General features: G+C 39.7%; 2 protein-coding genes, 1 long non-coding RNA gene and 1 other non-coding gene across 5 annotated transcripts; 3 read left to right on the top strand and 1 right to left on the bottom strand.

Annotated features, from left to right (window-relative positions):
• The first annotated feature begins 1,663 nt into the window (after positions 1 to 1,663).
• Positions 1,664 to 3,406, top strand: LOC111446574. The gene has a single exon (XM_023085430.1). The coding sequence runs from the start codon at positions 1,755 to 1,757 to the stop codon at positions 2,643 to 2,645; it is 891 nt and encodes a 296-aa protein (XP_022941198.1). The 5' UTR covers positions 1,664 to 1,754; the 3' UTR covers positions 2,646 to 3,406.
• A 3,082-nt stretch (positions 3,407 to 6,488) lies between these two features.
• Positions 6,489 to 9,762, top strand: LOC111446575 (syntaxin-71-like). Its single transcript, XM_023085432.1, has 9 exons — positions 6,489 to 6,779; positions 6,996 to 7,121; positions 7,367 to 7,526; positions 7,643 to 7,728; positions 7,827 to 7,895; positions 7,978 to 8,022; positions 8,150 to 8,212; positions 8,362 to 8,438; positions 9,526 to 9,762. Exons 1-9 carry the CDS (start codon positions 6,624 to 6,626, stop codon positions 9,539 to 9,541), a joined length of 798 nt encoding a protein of 265 aa, XP_022941200.1. The 5' UTR covers positions 6,489 to 6,623; the 3' UTR covers positions 9,542 to 9,762.
• Positions 9,763 to 10,338: 576 nt separating this feature from the next.
• Positions 10,339 to 10,410, top strand: TRNAP-AGG. The gene has a single exon. It is a non-coding gene; the product is annotated as a tRNA-Pro (tRNA).
• A 588-nt stretch (positions 10,411 to 10,998) lies between these two features.
• On the bottom strand, positions 10,999 to 15,534 carry LOC111446577. Of its 2 annotated transcripts, XR_002711102.1 has the most exons (4): positions 15,293 to 15,534; positions 15,131 to 15,212; positions 12,128 to 12,206; positions 10,999 to 11,053 (listed from the first exon to the last, which is right to left on the bottom strand). It is a non-coding gene; the product is annotated as an uncharacterized LOC111446577 (long non-coding RNA). The 2 variants fall into 2 exon arrangements; XR_002711101.1 differs by lacking the exon at positions 10,999 to 11,053 and having other exon boundaries at positions 12,049 to 12,206.
• Positions 15,535 to 15,544: the final 10 nt, after the last annotated feature.

Below are 15,544 nucleotides of genomic sequence, written 5' to 3'. Positions count from 1 at the left end.
AAAAAAAAAAAAAAAAAAGAGAGAGACAAAAAATAATGATGATGGACAGCCAATAGTGACCACTGGTTTTCTTTTTATTTGAAGAGGATATAATTCTTAGTTTGAAAATATTTCCTTTTTTAAGTTGATGTACTAATAATTGATTCATTGATTTACAATAAATAAATGATTTTATTGGTATATATATATATATATATCTTAAAGGCTAAGAATTAGAAATGGGCTTCTCTTTTTCTTTTTCTTTTTCTTTTTCTTTTTCTTTTTTGCAACATAGATGGTGTCTTCTATTTTATCATGTGCCTTGCATTTACATCTTATATAAACACCCTAAGTTTTTGTCTTCTACTCTCCATTTTCCATCCTTAATAGAGCTTTCCATCTTAGGAAATTTTAACGAATTTTTCTGAGAGAATCCTCGCTTTGAGCCCTACAAAAATAAATAGAAATTTTAACGAGAATGGAGAATGAAATACGAGGTGGAGGACGGAAAATACTTTCCCATTCTTGCATCACCTCGTGAATATCTCTACTCTGTATAATACCATTCAATCTCACACTTGATATGGAAAAAGGAATAAATGAAAAGAGTAGTAAATTGATAAATTGATACAACATATTTGCCTATCATGAAGGTCAAATATGGTACCTATCGAATATATATATATATATATATATCTTCTATCGAATAAGCCTGCACTTCCTTTGTTGAAGTAAGTATAAATGGTCTGGTTCAAAATTTCCTACAAATAGACTTAGTGAAGTTGATACTTCCTATATTAGAAAAAGGCAAGATCCGTCATGTTTAAGATTGATCCTTAATATTGAGTGAGATCCACCAATATCAATCCATTTTTTTCTATTTATTTCAAGATAAGGGTTCCACAATCCCTTAACCAAAAGCAAAGAACTATTCGTACGTTGTCACCCATCTTTGTAAGCATCGAAATTATACCTGATAAATCATAATTTAGGACTAAAATCTAACATGCAGAGGAGATGCAGAGGAGAAGTGAAACCACTGAGCATTCAGCTTACCTAAGGTGTGTTGGTCGCAAAACTCTTGTAAAAAGTTGGTCACAAATGACGGAGCCCACTATTTCATGCACTTCAAATGGACAACTAAGAAAAGCACCCAAATTGGTTACATTCCACCACACTTCAAACGAAACTTAAGTGGAAAAAACTAAGAAACTACTTAAGAAACTTCTAGGATGTTATGAGTGAGTACAAAAAACCACCCAAGATTCGTTAGATTCCATGACCGTTCACACGAAACTAAGTGGAAAAAACTAAGAGACTTCTAAGATGTTATTGTGAGATCCTACATCGGTTCGAGAAGGGAACAGAGTATTCCTTATAAGGGTGTGGAAATCTCTCCCTAGCAGACGCGTTTAAAAATCGTGAAGCTAACAATGATACATAACCGGTCAAAGCAAACAATATCTATTAGTTCAAGGTCAAATCCCGAGTGAGTAAGCAAGGGCGTGCCTCATGTAAGTTTGTGGTATCACCACAAATTCCCTTTGGAGCTTTACTTGGAGGGAACTGCAATTCCAAAAGCTGAAGTTGTTATTCAAATACAGACACCTGTTTTGGTTCAACTTTATTTCAGCTTTTAAAGCACATCCCTCTTTTCCCAATATCAATAAACGCCTCAGTTAATTGGCCTCACACCCTTTATCAAAAGCTTCTTTAGTTCCCCATTTTCTTTTACTTATCCTTGATTCTGAGGATTCTCATTCAGCCTTGCTTAGATGCCTCCTCTATCTCCTCCTCCTTCTCCTCCGCTGCCACCGCCACCGCCGAGCCCTCTCGTGCCTCCATCGGCAAGTTCACCGTCCCATGAAGCAGCTGCTCTACCAACAACCATACCATCCCCTGCCTCAGCAGCAGTCACTCAAGCATCTGCTGCTCTTATCCCTGCTGCTTCACCTTCAAGACAGGCAGACCTGACTCCTTTGGAGCAAATAGTCATACAAGATCAAGCTACAAGACCACACACTCCACTGCTGAATCCAAATACCATAGATTCCAGTAACTACAGAAAATCACAATTACTACAGCAAGCTCGGCCACGCCAAACCAATCCAATTATATGGTGTTTTGCAATCTTGTGTCTCATTTTTAGTCTTCTCCTCATCTTCCTTGGAATTGCAACTTTGATCATTTTCTTGGTTGTTAGACCAAGAAATCCTATGTTTGACATACCCAATGCGAGCCTCAGCACCATCTACTTCGACGCACCTGAATATCTCAATGGGGACTTCACCGTTCTCGCAAACTTCACCAACCCGAATCACAGAATCGATGTAAGATACGAAAACGCAGACATAGAGCTCTTTTTTGGGGATAGACTTATAGCAACTCAAGCAATCCAGCCTTTCAGTCAAAGAAAGAGAGAAGTGAGGTTACAACCTGTTCATCTGATATCCAGTCTGGTTTACTTACCACAGAATTCCGGGTTCATACTTCGACGACAGGTACAGAACAACAAAGTTATCTATAACATCAGAGGAACTTTCAGAGTTAGAGCTTCACTGGGTGCCATCCATTACTCATACTGGTTGCATAGCCGATGCCAGTTGGTGATGACTAGTCCACCAACCGGTGTTCTAGTTGCTCGGAGTTGCAACACCAAGAGGTGAAGAAGCGAAATGTATATAATTGTACACCTTCTACAATATCACTGCATGGATTGTCCAAATTACAGATATGAATATAAGTCTGAACAGGTTTGAAACATCAGTTAAACACTATTTTTTGGATTCTACATACTCAAACTTGATGCAAGGAAATTACTGGATCAAATAGGGCTTGTTTGTGGACCTTTTATGTGACTTTTCACTCACAATTAGTATGAGAGAAACCTAGGATCAACCAACATATATGGCTCTGAGAAAAGCTTCAGGGGAATTATCTCAGAGTATCAATCAAATATCCCTTGAAGATTCTCTGCTACAGAACATTGTCTAATTCTACCATACTTGCTGCTGGGAATCCCATAAAGATTGCTAGACAAACGGCTACACAATTTTGAACCCAAGACCTTAAAGTGCATCTAGATCTACAGCTTGTTAGTTGTCCCTTTGACAGATAATTGAATTCCACTATACCATATATTATCAATTAATCCAATCAAAGATTTCATTATTAAGCATGTCCCCAAATGAATATTTAAAACAGATAACCATACATGAAATATAAAGCTTAGATGGGGAAAAAACCAGCAAAACTCATAATACTCCTAGTGATTAAATTTAAGCCTAGATGGGGAAAAAACTAGCTCCCTCACATTGCATAAATTACATTCACAAGATTACTTTGTTCTAAACTAGAAAACAATTACTGGATGAGCGCAGGACAAGATATAGCTCAATCTTACAATCAAAAACGTTTTCCAAGACAAGGGATGGAAAAGTAAGAAACGCCATCAAAGGACACTATTGAACATTAAAAAAAAAAAAAAAAGAATGCTCTAGAGTCTAGTCAAATCCGCAAATCTAAAACTTTAGGGAATAAGAGAGAATTTACTGGAGAATTCCTATAGAAACATCAACCGATCTCCTTTATGACATAAAGTGATACAGATGTGTTGAGAGCCAAAACGGTAAGATAATTCCTGAAGAGGCAAACTAAATCTTGAAACTTCTACAAAAAGATCATAGATTTTACATTCTAATTGTAGAAATTTGAAGAGCTCTGAAGTTGAGATTTCAAATTTTCTGAATGTAATAGATTAGATTATTTCCTTTTCGTTATAGAAGTTTGTCTATTTAAGGTAACATCATTCTAACCAAATAACCTTATCCATCAGTTTAATCAAAATCAGTCCTGTCTCCAACGAGTTCCACAAAACCATGAAGAAATCCCAAATTCAATGGCTAAACTGGCCCCTTTAGAGTTCGCCATGATTGGACGAAAAAGGCATAGAAGGGTGGACATGAGGCTGTGGCCAGCAAAGACGCTGGGACCCGAAGGGGGGTGGATTGTGAGATCCCACATCAGTTGGGGAGGAGAACGAAGCATTTTTTACAAAGGTATGGAAATCTCTCCCTAGTAGACACGTTTTAAAAACTTTGAAGGGAAGTCCGAAATGGAAAGCCCAAAGAGGACAATACCTACTAGCGGTGGGCTTGGGCTGTTACAAATACATTATATTCATTTCGTATGAAATGAGTCAATCACAAATTTCATTGGTAAAATATGAGTTTTGTTTTTCATCTTACAAAACAACCTCATTTCCTTTTTCTTTCTTTTCCTATCATACAAAAAGAATTGTTTACAGAACCAGCCTATGACTTTTCCCTAAGCTTTTCCCTTCAAACTTCTTAATACACGAGAACTACTACTTCCTTTATCCCCAAACTTAGAATAATAATTAGTGATTTTGACCATTTACTTCGTCGTTGTTAGAAACCCTAATTTCAATCACTATGTTAGGTTCAAAATATTGAAAGCCATTGTTATTGATGTGCTTTTGATTGTTTCTAATGTTCTCAAGAGGAGCTTTAATTCGAGAGATTAGGGCTCAATATAGTGATGAAACATTAAGACCCCTGCACAGAAGGCCTCACTGGCCAAATAGAAGCAATCTTGCAGCATATAAGCCTGAACCCAGGTTACCCATAGGGAATTAGCCCTAACTATCAAAATCAAAGAAGCTTCATCACAGTAACAAAGTTCTCAGACTTAAGATGCCTAATACCAAGATCATCCTCCCTATGTGGAAGGAAAATATTTGCCCAGACTACCTAGGCGACATGTTCAACCTGATTGATAGCCCGAGCAAGAAGCACAAAGACACTGACATAGAACACCTTAAAACTCTAAAAAGATAATGAATGAGTTGCAACCTATTAGCACAGGAAAGGGAATGTACAACCCAACTACTAGCACAAGCAGTAATTCGCTCTAGCAAAGGCTCGCAATCTTGATATGTCAATCGTCCCGATATCAAAAGAAGGCCTAGGTAACGCAAGAGAAGCCTAGAAACCCCAAAAAGTCAGCCAACCTCTACGTATCAAGAACACGTATAAGGCTTCGAACCTTTGCAAGAAAATTTATACATACCTCAGACGATCTTGATCACACTACTAAAAACCATATTAAATCGTCAGCGAAACAAAATGTCAGCCAGATTCACCCACACTGATGAAGAAAGAAAACCCCATAACCATCACACACACATAAATACAGCCCCCACCAGCCCAAGAAAATCAGCAAAGAATCTTCACCAAGATCAAAAATCGGGTACTTAATGTTATCTCTAATCTAATAACAAACTGGAGCGATACCTTAAACAACGAAATCTCAATTGTCAAAATCATAGGCCTTGTGCAAATTCACCTGAAGAACACAACGAGGAGGACCCGACTCCAGTGATTCCTCCCAACCATCTCTTGCAATATTATAGAAAACTTATTCAAAGAACCGTCGTAGATTCAATGTCTCACAATGATCGACTGCTTGGTGTACAATCAACATCAAACCCCTAGGAGCTCCTACTTGTACCCAAGCACCATCGAACCATGTCGTAGGCTCGCTTAGACTTAGCATTTAGGTTCTACTCATCTATTTTTGCTTCTAACTTTTCTACCTTAGCCTAACAAATCTCTGTCTAACTTGCTAGTCTAAGAGAGCTCGCTAACTAGGCTAACGGGTAGCCGAGTTCGAGGTATCTAGGTAATTGCGTTCTATTCCCAGTGTATGTTGTCTTATTTCCAACTTTGATCTGTTATCTGCTACATATAACCACCACGACCACGGTAATCAACCTAACCCTAATAGTCTCACAATGAAAATGCGACACAAGAGGGAGCGACCCTCGTGTATGTCGGCTCTATGTAGTACTTTGCATGCTTTTGATAAGATTACTATTAGGGAATAGTTGGAGACCCCTAACCGCATCGACATAGTGTCTTACTGCACTGATAGGTACATGTACGTCATACTTCGTCTAAAGGTAGTAATGTGGTCCCTATCACTAGTATGGGGGCTGACGCTTGTCCAGTGCCGAAAGGTCAAGGAAGTTGGTGACCTGATGACAGGGGAGTCGGCGACTGAAGCCCCGGTGAACAGCGGCCGTAACTATAACGGTCTTAAGGTAGCGAAATTCCTTGTTGGGTAAGTTCCAACCCGGACCAAATGCGTAACAATCTGGACACCGTCTCGAAGAGAGTCTCTGGGAAACTGGGTCAAACAACTAAAACAGTGAGCTTAATTTAATTTATACCAATTTAGTCTCTCATAATTTTATAATTTTATTTAATAAAATAAAAAAATGAACTAAAAATTATAATTTAACATTTTTTTTCTTAAAATAATGCAATTCAAATAAGAGGCAGATATTTAAAACTAATTATTATTGTGCGTATAATTTTTATTAAGTAAAAAAAAAAAAAAAAATATATATATATATATATAATATTCCACTTTAATATAGAGAAAAATTGGAAAATAAAAGTTTAATTAATTAATTTTCATATTAATTTCAAAGCTTTTGTCACAGCGAGGAAATAATTGGAAGAAATTCTGTTTAGACAGCTTCTGGAGATATCTCTCACCGATCTCACCGCTGTAAGTCAACCGAAAGCCTACCGGAGCACGGAGGCGAAGAATCCAAGATGAGCGTCATCGACCTTTTGACCAGAGTAGATGCGATCTGCCAGAAGTATGACAAATACGACGTAGAGAAGCAGAGGGATCTCAATGTCTCCGGCGACGATGCCTTTGCTCGACTTTATGCTACTGTCGAAGCCGACATTGAAGCTGCCCTCCAGGTTTGACTCCGATCCCTCAGTCAATTTCTCAGTTTCTACTCCTTGTGCTGCTGGATAGGGGAATCGAGGTTATCAAGTTGGTAGATTGTTATTTTTCTGATGTAGGTTTAATTCAGTGGATTACTTGTGGTTTGGAGTAATTTGTAGAGGATTGAGTATTTTAATTTTGCGGCGAGGAGGATTGGATTCTATTTTCGGTGTTATTTTGTTGTGCAGAAAGCGGAGGATGCTTCCAGAGAAAAGAATAGGGCGTCGGTGGTGGCGTTGAATGCGGAGATTCGTCGTACTAAGGCTCGATTACTGGAGGAGATCCCCAAGTTGCAGAGATTGGCTCTAAAGAGGGTGTGTGTTCATTGTCTTTACAAATATTTTTAAATTTTACTCTGATTACTCAAATTCCATCTTGAAACCTAGATGTTTCATATGAATTGATGAGAAAATTGTGATTGAAGGATTGGTTCCTTAAATTCATTATGCATTTAGTTTGGTTTTGGAATTTTTATACTTTATTGAAGTTAAGCCATTGGATTTGAATTGCATATCTTCTATCTCTAGATTGCATCGATGGTCTCATTATCTATTTACAGGTGAAGGGGCTATCAACTGAAGATCTTACCACTCGAAATGATTTGGTGCTTGCATTGCCCGAAAGGATTCAAGCCATACCAGATGGGACTGCTACTTCCACGAAGAAGAATGGGGGTTGGACATCCTCTGCTTCACGCACTGAAATAAAATTTGACTCAGGTGATGCATTAAACTCTGTTAAATTTTGTTCAACCATTTTTGTGAATCTTTCTACTTTTAGTTGTGGATACCATGAATTAATCATATCTTTGATCTGCACATTTGAATTGATAAAGACGGGCGATTTGATGATGAGTACTTCCAACACACTGAGGAGTCGAGTCAGTTCAGGCAAGAGTATGAAATGCGGAAAATGAAGCAGGTTAATCATATGTATCCCTTAGTGTAGTCTCTTTATTCAAGAACCTGCTTTCTAGTCAATGGCTGTCATTTAAACCCTTCGATTTGATGCATATGCAGGATCAAGGATTGGACATGATATCAGAAGGGTTGGACACTCTGAAGAACATGGCTCATGATATGAATGAGGTTACTTACCTTCTATGCCCCAATTTTCCCTTTTTCCATATCTACATATTAGTAGATTGTGATTGTGGGATGTTATTTGCAGGAAATAGACAGGCAAGTTCCTTTGATGGACGAGATCGACACTAAGGTAACAATATCTCTCTCATAATATTTATATATTTTTTACTTATACATACATATATGTAGATATGTACTTGCAAATTCAGTGTTCATATTTATAATCATTACCAAATGTGCTTTTTGTATCATATCAGGTGGACAAGGCTGCATCTGATCTTAAGAATACCAACGTCAGATTAAAGCACACAGTTAACCAGGTTTTGATTTGTTCCTCTGATTTCTATTATTTAATCTTTATCGTCAGTTCCTGAAATGTATACCCTTGTGCATGCACAATGCCTAGATTTGTATGTATATTTGTCACACATTTGTAAGTTTATCAAATGTGAACTTTATTTTTCTACAGCTAAGGTCCAGCAGAAATTTCTGTATTGATATCATTTTATTGTGCATAATCTTGGGTATTGCTGCCTACCTATACAAGTAAGTTCTTACATTCCACCTCATTGCCCCTAAAGAAGAAGGATACTTAAAATCATTGAGCATTTCTATATTTTTTTTTTTCAATTCTCCTCATGTGTTATGTTTGCTATTTCCATCACATAATGAATCTGACGTACATATCTATAATTTGATACATGTTGCGCTGGGAAATGAGACTGCAACATTTATCTATTCTTCTTCTTTCTCTCTATCTTCTCCTTTCTTTCATCACTAGTGTTGGTGTTCTTCTTGGATTAAGTCTCTTCTTAAAACTATCTGAGGAATAGGCATCAGAAAAGAATAGAGAAGCCTAGATCTCTGGAGGTATTGGTTAATTGACAATTGATAGGCTTGGCTTCTTGTCGAATGTGCAATCAATTGGGATCCTCTTTTGGGTTGTGATGGTGAATGGGAATCACAAAATTCTCTTGGGGAATGGCCTTAGGTGCTGTCCCATACAATCTCATATCAATTATAAACTGTAATAGGGTCTTAACTGCTCTCCCATCCATATATCCTTAGAAAGATTATATTAATTTTGTATGGTTACTGTGATTATACAAGTTCATGATTCCGATCCTATCTAGTTGATCGAGCTTTCCATGTTCAACTGTACTAGTATTAACTGGAATCTCTGTCAGATCTTCTGGGGAATTGTTGAAATCTATGCCAATTTGGATTTTTACTTATTCATTTTATGTATTACACTGGTTAACCTCATATTATAAAACACGAGATTCCTGTTACCCCGAGGGATGCCCTATTAGTGCAAGGGTTTGGGATGTCTATAAATAACCTTTCAAGGTCCTAGGTTCAGTCTTTTAGGTTGAAAAGCTTGTAACTCAAACCCTTGCCCAGAACTAGAGAGAGTAGGCCTTGGGTATAATAATGCAAGGAATGATCCCTTGTAATAATATACTTGGTTATATTATATTAAAAGAAGGTGATGCTCCTTTTAGAATCAAAGATGGAGATTTCATGATTTCTCTGGCTGGAACCATTGCCTTTACTTTAGAGATTTTGTCGTGTACATATCGAAACTGTTTATATTTTAGCTGAAGCTCTAATCGAGTTGCTTCCTCTGCAGTGTGTTGAAGAAATGAGCCAACAGAGGGAAAATCTTCTTGCTAAGATGAGTATCCATATTTTAGCACATTATCTGATGGTGTTTGTGATGTTTACTAATATTTGTATGCATATTCTTTTTCACACAAGTCGCTGCATTGGCAAATCTTTGTTATCATGCTTGATTATTGAATGTTGCACTCATCAACCTCTCATTACTTTGGACTTGAAATGTGAACTCTGATCTCCATGATGAATATTTTAGCTCCCTACGTAGGACTCTGATCGATTATGATGGATAAATTGGATAGAATGCAACAATACATGTAGGCATTTATCCAAATATAGCATTGATAAGTTCACGTTATATATTAAATGAGATTTTAAAAAGTAGATCTATGTTGGGGAATTAAATTCAATATGTTATATTAATTTAATGTATTATTTGATTTTACAAAAATTCTAGAATCATACCAATAAATCTTTCTTAAAAAAAAATCTCAAAATTTTGGTATTGTATTGGAGTCATAGAAAGAAAAAAAAACATCTCGTGGAGATTGAAGATTGAAGATTGAAGATTGAAGATTGAAGATTGAATGAAACACGAGAAGTATAGGCTATGTCCATATATTCTTCAAGGTAATTAGTGCTTGGTCAAGAAACAAACAAATATGGACAACACTTATGATTGAGTTTTATAATTTAATCCAACAATAGTCTTTTCATGACATTATTTGTCTGTATGCACTGCAACCATCTTTTCTTTTTTCTAAAGAAATCAATTAAAAGAGTTTTAATATTTAAATTAAATTTAGTCTTAAATCCATCAACAATTGGGCATTTGGTCTAGTGGTATGATTCTCGCTTAGGGTGCGAGAGGTCCCGAGTTCAATTCTCGGAATGCCCCAACTTTAATTTTATTTTTTTATTCCTTCCCCCTTTCAATATCGGGCCTCCTACACATTGGGACCACACAAATATCTCCGTCTCAAAATTAAAATGGGCCTTTTTGTTGTGGGCTTGGACAAAAATGGCGTAAAACCGAACTCACATTTATCATATATATTTTTTTCTTTTTTAATTTTTATAATTATATATCAAAATGGTCTTCATCTCAATTTAGCTCACATGGATTTTATTCTCTCTTCACTTTCTTTTAAGCTTAGAAAAAGATACATTTATCGATTTGAAAATTGAAACTCCGACTTTTTGGTTGAGAAGATATGTCTAATTGAGCCATACTCAAATTTGTAGACCATTACTAAACGTGAACGTAGTTCGAAATTTTAACATTTTTACTATTATTTTGTCATGACCCAATATTTTACTATGGATCGTGACTAACGACAAGACACAAATGCACAAAGTGATTTAAATATGAAATAAAGAAAATCCTTAAATTCGAATAAAGTTTTTCGACGACAAACAACAGATTTCAAAAGAATGCAAATAAAAAAAAATAAAGACTGGACTGACGCCCCGTGACAACCCGTTCCTCTGTGACAATCCCCGTCTCCATCACGCCCACCCTTGACCGATGTCTCGCGCTCCTAAAAAAAAGGAAAACATAGCAAGGATGAGTATAAAAATTATACCCAATAAGCCACCTACTTGTAGGCTCTCTTCGCATCTTAAGTTGACAGGTTCCCACGGTTTCCTAATTCGGTTCTAGGACATCTGGTTCTAATCTTAGTCCCTTGGAACTTGCCCCTTGGGTTTCACCGGTTCATCCTCCTTTCATTAAACGCCTAGAGATTCCTTACGCCAAGTTAATATGGTCGGTATCTCTCTATGAGGTGCTACCTCTACATGGCTATCTGGGACTACATGGTAACTAGTCTAGGGGTGTGCTGAATACCCCTACGCCCATATAGTCCCCCTATGGGGGGCGCGACCCACATGGCTATCTGGGACTACATGGTAATTAGCCTAGGGGTGTGCTGAATAACCCTACGCCCATATAGTCGGGGGATGCGACCCAACCAGTTCCCATGCAGCTAATGGGCTGTACGACGTGGGGACACATTTCCCATGCGAAATGGCTAAGAGTAGTAAGGACGGATTAGGGACCCTTGGTCTTCCCACGAAGCTATAGATACCGTTCTCACGCTAGCAATCTATGAACACTCCTGAGGTACCTTGTTGCCGTGGTAAACCGCTAAGTTCCTAAGGGAAAATTAAGTCTGGCTAGAGCGACATATTGCTCCTAACAGTAATTCTCTAAGCTTATCATAGAAATGGGCACTAACAATTAATAGAGTGTGCATGCAACCTTCTTCTAACATCATAGCATGTAATTCATGCAAACTAGGCATACCGACTCAACGGGGCGATGACCTCCATCAAGCACCCAGAGCACGCAGTTCGCGCTCAATGGGGCGAATTCGTCCATCAAGCACCCGGAACACGACATACACAATTCCAACATAAATTAAACGCATGCATACATATGACGGAAGCTTAAAGCATACAGCAACACTCATGTAATTCACCCAATACAATCATAACAATTAATTTGACTAATAATTTACATGGAGAGCTAATCCGAAGCAAAACTACTAGCATGCATGCAATCCAAGCGAATCCTACAAGTATTTCTTCCTAAATACCGGGTGGTGATTTACCTGGTTGATGCGTGCCTTTTTGCTAGCGTTTCTTTACCCGTGAGGTGTCCAAAAATACTGATTTCTTTATATTAGGTCCCTATTGACGTAAAAACAGTATTAGAACTGGAACCGGGACAAAAATCGGGCAAACAGAGAGCAACTAGGCCAAACGGCCATTTCACACACGCTTACGCGCCAGCAGTGCGCTGAGAGTGCGAGGGCCATGCGCGCGGGAAGACGCCAGTCGCAGGCCGCACACACGGCAGTTTCTGCGCAGTCGCGGGTCGACCGGTCCGATTCAGTTCGGCTTGAATCGCGTTTGCGGTTCGGCTCGGGTTGTTTTTTTTCTTTTTTTGGAGGCGACACGTGTCGTCGCCTCGCTGGAGCTGCGTTGCTCCGGCCGACGGTCGACACGTGTCCGGCACCTGTCACGCCGCCCACCGCCTCTCGCCGGTCGACCCCCCTTTTTTTTTTCTTTCTTCTCTGTCCTTTGAAATTCGTACCACAGTTCCTGTAACGCAAAAAAAAAAAAAAAAAAAAGGCGGGGGGCTAAGTCAACTGAGGGGCAAAAATGTCATTTTGCCCCTCTAGCCCAAATAGGGGTCCAAGGAGAACCCCGTCAGATTCCTTGCAAAAGAAAGAAGGAGTTAGAGAGAAATCAGTGAGGAGTCGGCCGAGAAGATTAACGGACCACCGCCGGAATCCATCTCCAGATGAGACTCGTACAAGGATTGAGAGGCTAGCAAGGCCGACGCTCTGTCAAAACCTAAGAACATTTCGCGATGTAAGGTTTCTAAACGACATTGCTCAGATCTGAATTTTCCCCTACGTGAACCGATCCTAAAATGCTGAAATCTTCACCTAGGAACAACTCACGCACGGTCTGTGAAGAAGTTTGGCCGAGATCTCAACCCAAAGGCAGAGATCCGACAGTCGTCCGAGAATGGTGAGTGAACTTCCGACGTTCTTAAATCATCCGATAGTCAAGAATAAAATTACAAAAAAAAATACTAGGACGTAGCCTGTAACACGATCTAGAACTTTGCCGAAGGAATCATATCGATCCAATCTACGGATCGAAAGATATGAAAATCGGAAAAAACAGACTGGGTTTCGGTTTTCAGAGGACAGAGAAGAAAGAAGAAAGAGAGAGAGAAAAAAAAAAGGCGATCGGCGAGCGGCGGAGGGCAGCGACAGGCGTCGGACACGCGTCGACCATCGGCTGGAGCAACGCAGCTCCATCGAGGCGTCGACACGTGTCGCCTGCAAGCCGGGCCGAACCGCAACGCGAGCCGAGCCGACCAAACCGGACCGGGCCGGCCGACCCGCGACTACGCGGAAGCGAGCTCACGTGGCAGGCGCGCGTGCAGCCTGCGACTGGCGTCTTCCTGCGAGCGTGGCTACGCACTCCCAGCGCGCTGCTGGCGTGTGAGCGCGCGTGGAACGGCCAATTTGGCCCAGTTGTTTTTTGTTTGCCCGATTTTTGTCCCGGTTCCAGTTCTAATACTGTTTTTACATGAATACGGACCTAATTTAGAGAAATCAGTATTTTTGGACGCCTCACGGGCAAAGAAACGCTAGCAGAAGGGCACGCGTCAACCAGGTAACTCACCACCCGGTATTTAGAAAGAAATACTTGTAGGATTCGCTTGGATTGCATGCATGCTAGTAGTTCTGCTTCAGATTAGCTCTCTATGTAAATTATTAGTCAGATTAACTGTTGTGATTGTATTGGATAAATTACATGAGTGTTGCTGTATGCTTTAAGCTTCCGCTGTATGTATGCATGCGTTAATTTATGTTAGAATTGTGTATGCCGGGTTTCGGGTGCTTGATGGACGAATTCGCCCCATTGAGCGCGAACTTCGTGCTCTGGGTGCTTGATGGAGGTCATCGCCCCGTTGAGCCGGTATGCCTAGTTTGCATGAATTACATACTATGATGTTAGAAGAAGATTGCATGCACCCTCGGTTAATTGCTAGGGCCCATTTCTAGGATAAGATTAGGGAATTTCTGTTAGGAGCGATATGTCGCTCTAGTCAGACTTAATTTTCCCCTAGAAACTTAGCGGCTTACCACGGCAAGAAGGTACCCCAAAGTGTTCATAGATTGCTAGCGTGTGAACGGTATCTATAGCTTCATGGGAGGACCAAGGGATCCCTGATCAGTCCTTACTGCTCTTAGCCATTTCGCATGGGAAATGTGTCCCCACGTCGTACAGCCCATTAGCTGCATGGGAACGGGTTGGGTCGCACCCCCATAGGGGGACTAGATGGGCGTAGGGGTACTCAGCACACCCCTAGGCTAGGTACCATGTAGTCTTAGATAGCCATGTAGAGGTAGCACCTCATAGAGAGATACCGACCATATTAGCTTGGCATAAAGAACCTCTAGGCGTTTAATGAAAGAACGAAGAACCAGTGAAACCCAAGGAGCAAACCCCAAGGGACCAAGATTAGAACCAGATGTCCTAGAACCGAAACAGGAAACCGTGGTAACCTGTTAAATTAAGATGCGAAGAGAGCCTACAAGTAGGTGGCTTACTGAGTATAATTTTTATACTCATCCTTGCTATGTTTTCCTTTTTTTTCAGGAGTGCGAGGTGTAGGTCAAGAGTGGGCGTGATCAGACGGGAAGTGTCACAGAGGAATGGGTTGTCCCGGGGCGTCAGTCCAGTCTTAGTCTTTATTTTTATATTTGCATTCTTTTGAAATTTATTTTCCAAATGGTCTTATGTTCTGTGTTTGTCGTTCGAAAAACTTTATTGGAATTTGATGATTTTCTTTATTTCATATTTAAATCTCTTCGTGCATTTGTGTCGTGTCGTTAGTCACGGTCCGTAGTAAAATATTGGGCTGTGACAGTTCCCTTTTCCGATTTTCATATCTTTCGATCCGTAGATCAGATCGATATGGTTTCTTCGGCAAAGTTCTAGATCGTGTTACGGGCTATGCCCTAGTATTTTCTTTGTAATTTTTGCTTGACTACCAGACGAGTTAAGAACGTCGGAAGTTTGCTCACCGTTCTTGGACGATTCTCGGATCTCCGCCTTCGGATTGAGGTCTCAGCCAAACTTCTTCATAGATCGTGCGTAGAGTTGTTCCTAGGTGAATATTTCAGCATTTTAGGACTCGATTCACATAGGAAAAACTCAGATCGGAGATATGTCGTTTAGAACCTTACCTCGCGAAATGTTCTTGGGTCTTGACGGAGCGTCGGCCTCGCTAACTTCTCAGTCCTTGTACAAGTCTCGTCTGAAGGTGGATTTCGACGATGGTCCGATAATCTTCGCGGCTAACTCCTTTCCAATTTCTCTCTAACTCTTTTGCAGGGGATGTGACGGGATTCTCCTTGGACCCCTATAGGGCTGGAGGGGCACAATGACATTTTTGCCCCCAGTTGACTTAGTTTTTTTTTTTTTTTTTTTTTTTTTTT

The sequence above is a fragment of the Cucurbita moschata genome, unplaced genomic scaffold, assembly GCF_002738365.1.
Source record: "Cucurbita moschata cultivar Rifu unplaced genomic scaffold, Cmos_1.0 Cmo_Scf00008, whole genome shotgun sequence".
Lineage (NCBI taxonomy): Eukaryota > Viridiplantae > Streptophyta > Magnoliopsida > Cucurbitales > Cucurbitaceae > Cucurbita > Cucurbita moschata.
This window is presented reverse-complemented; position numbering and strand designations above follow the sequence as displayed.

Excerpts from the sequence above, each read along its gene's own strand:
- LOC111446575 (XM_023085432.1), top strand. The coding sequence starts at position 6,624 with ATGAGCGTCATCGACCTTTTGACCAGAGTAGATGCGATCTGCCAGAAG. Across the intron at positions 7,122-7,366 it reads AGAGATTGGCTCTAAAGAGG|GTGAAGGGGCTATCAACTGA; the intron begins GTGTGTGTTCAT and ends ATCTATTTACAG. Across the intron at positions 7,896-7,977 it reads TGGCTCATGATATGAATGAG|GAAATAGACAGGCAAGTTCC; the intron begins GTTACTTACCTT and ends TGTTATTTGCAG.
- LOC111446574 (XM_023085430.1), top strand. The coding sequence starts at position 1,755 with ATGCCTCCTCTATCTCCTCCTCCTTCTCCTCCGCTGCCACCGCCACCG.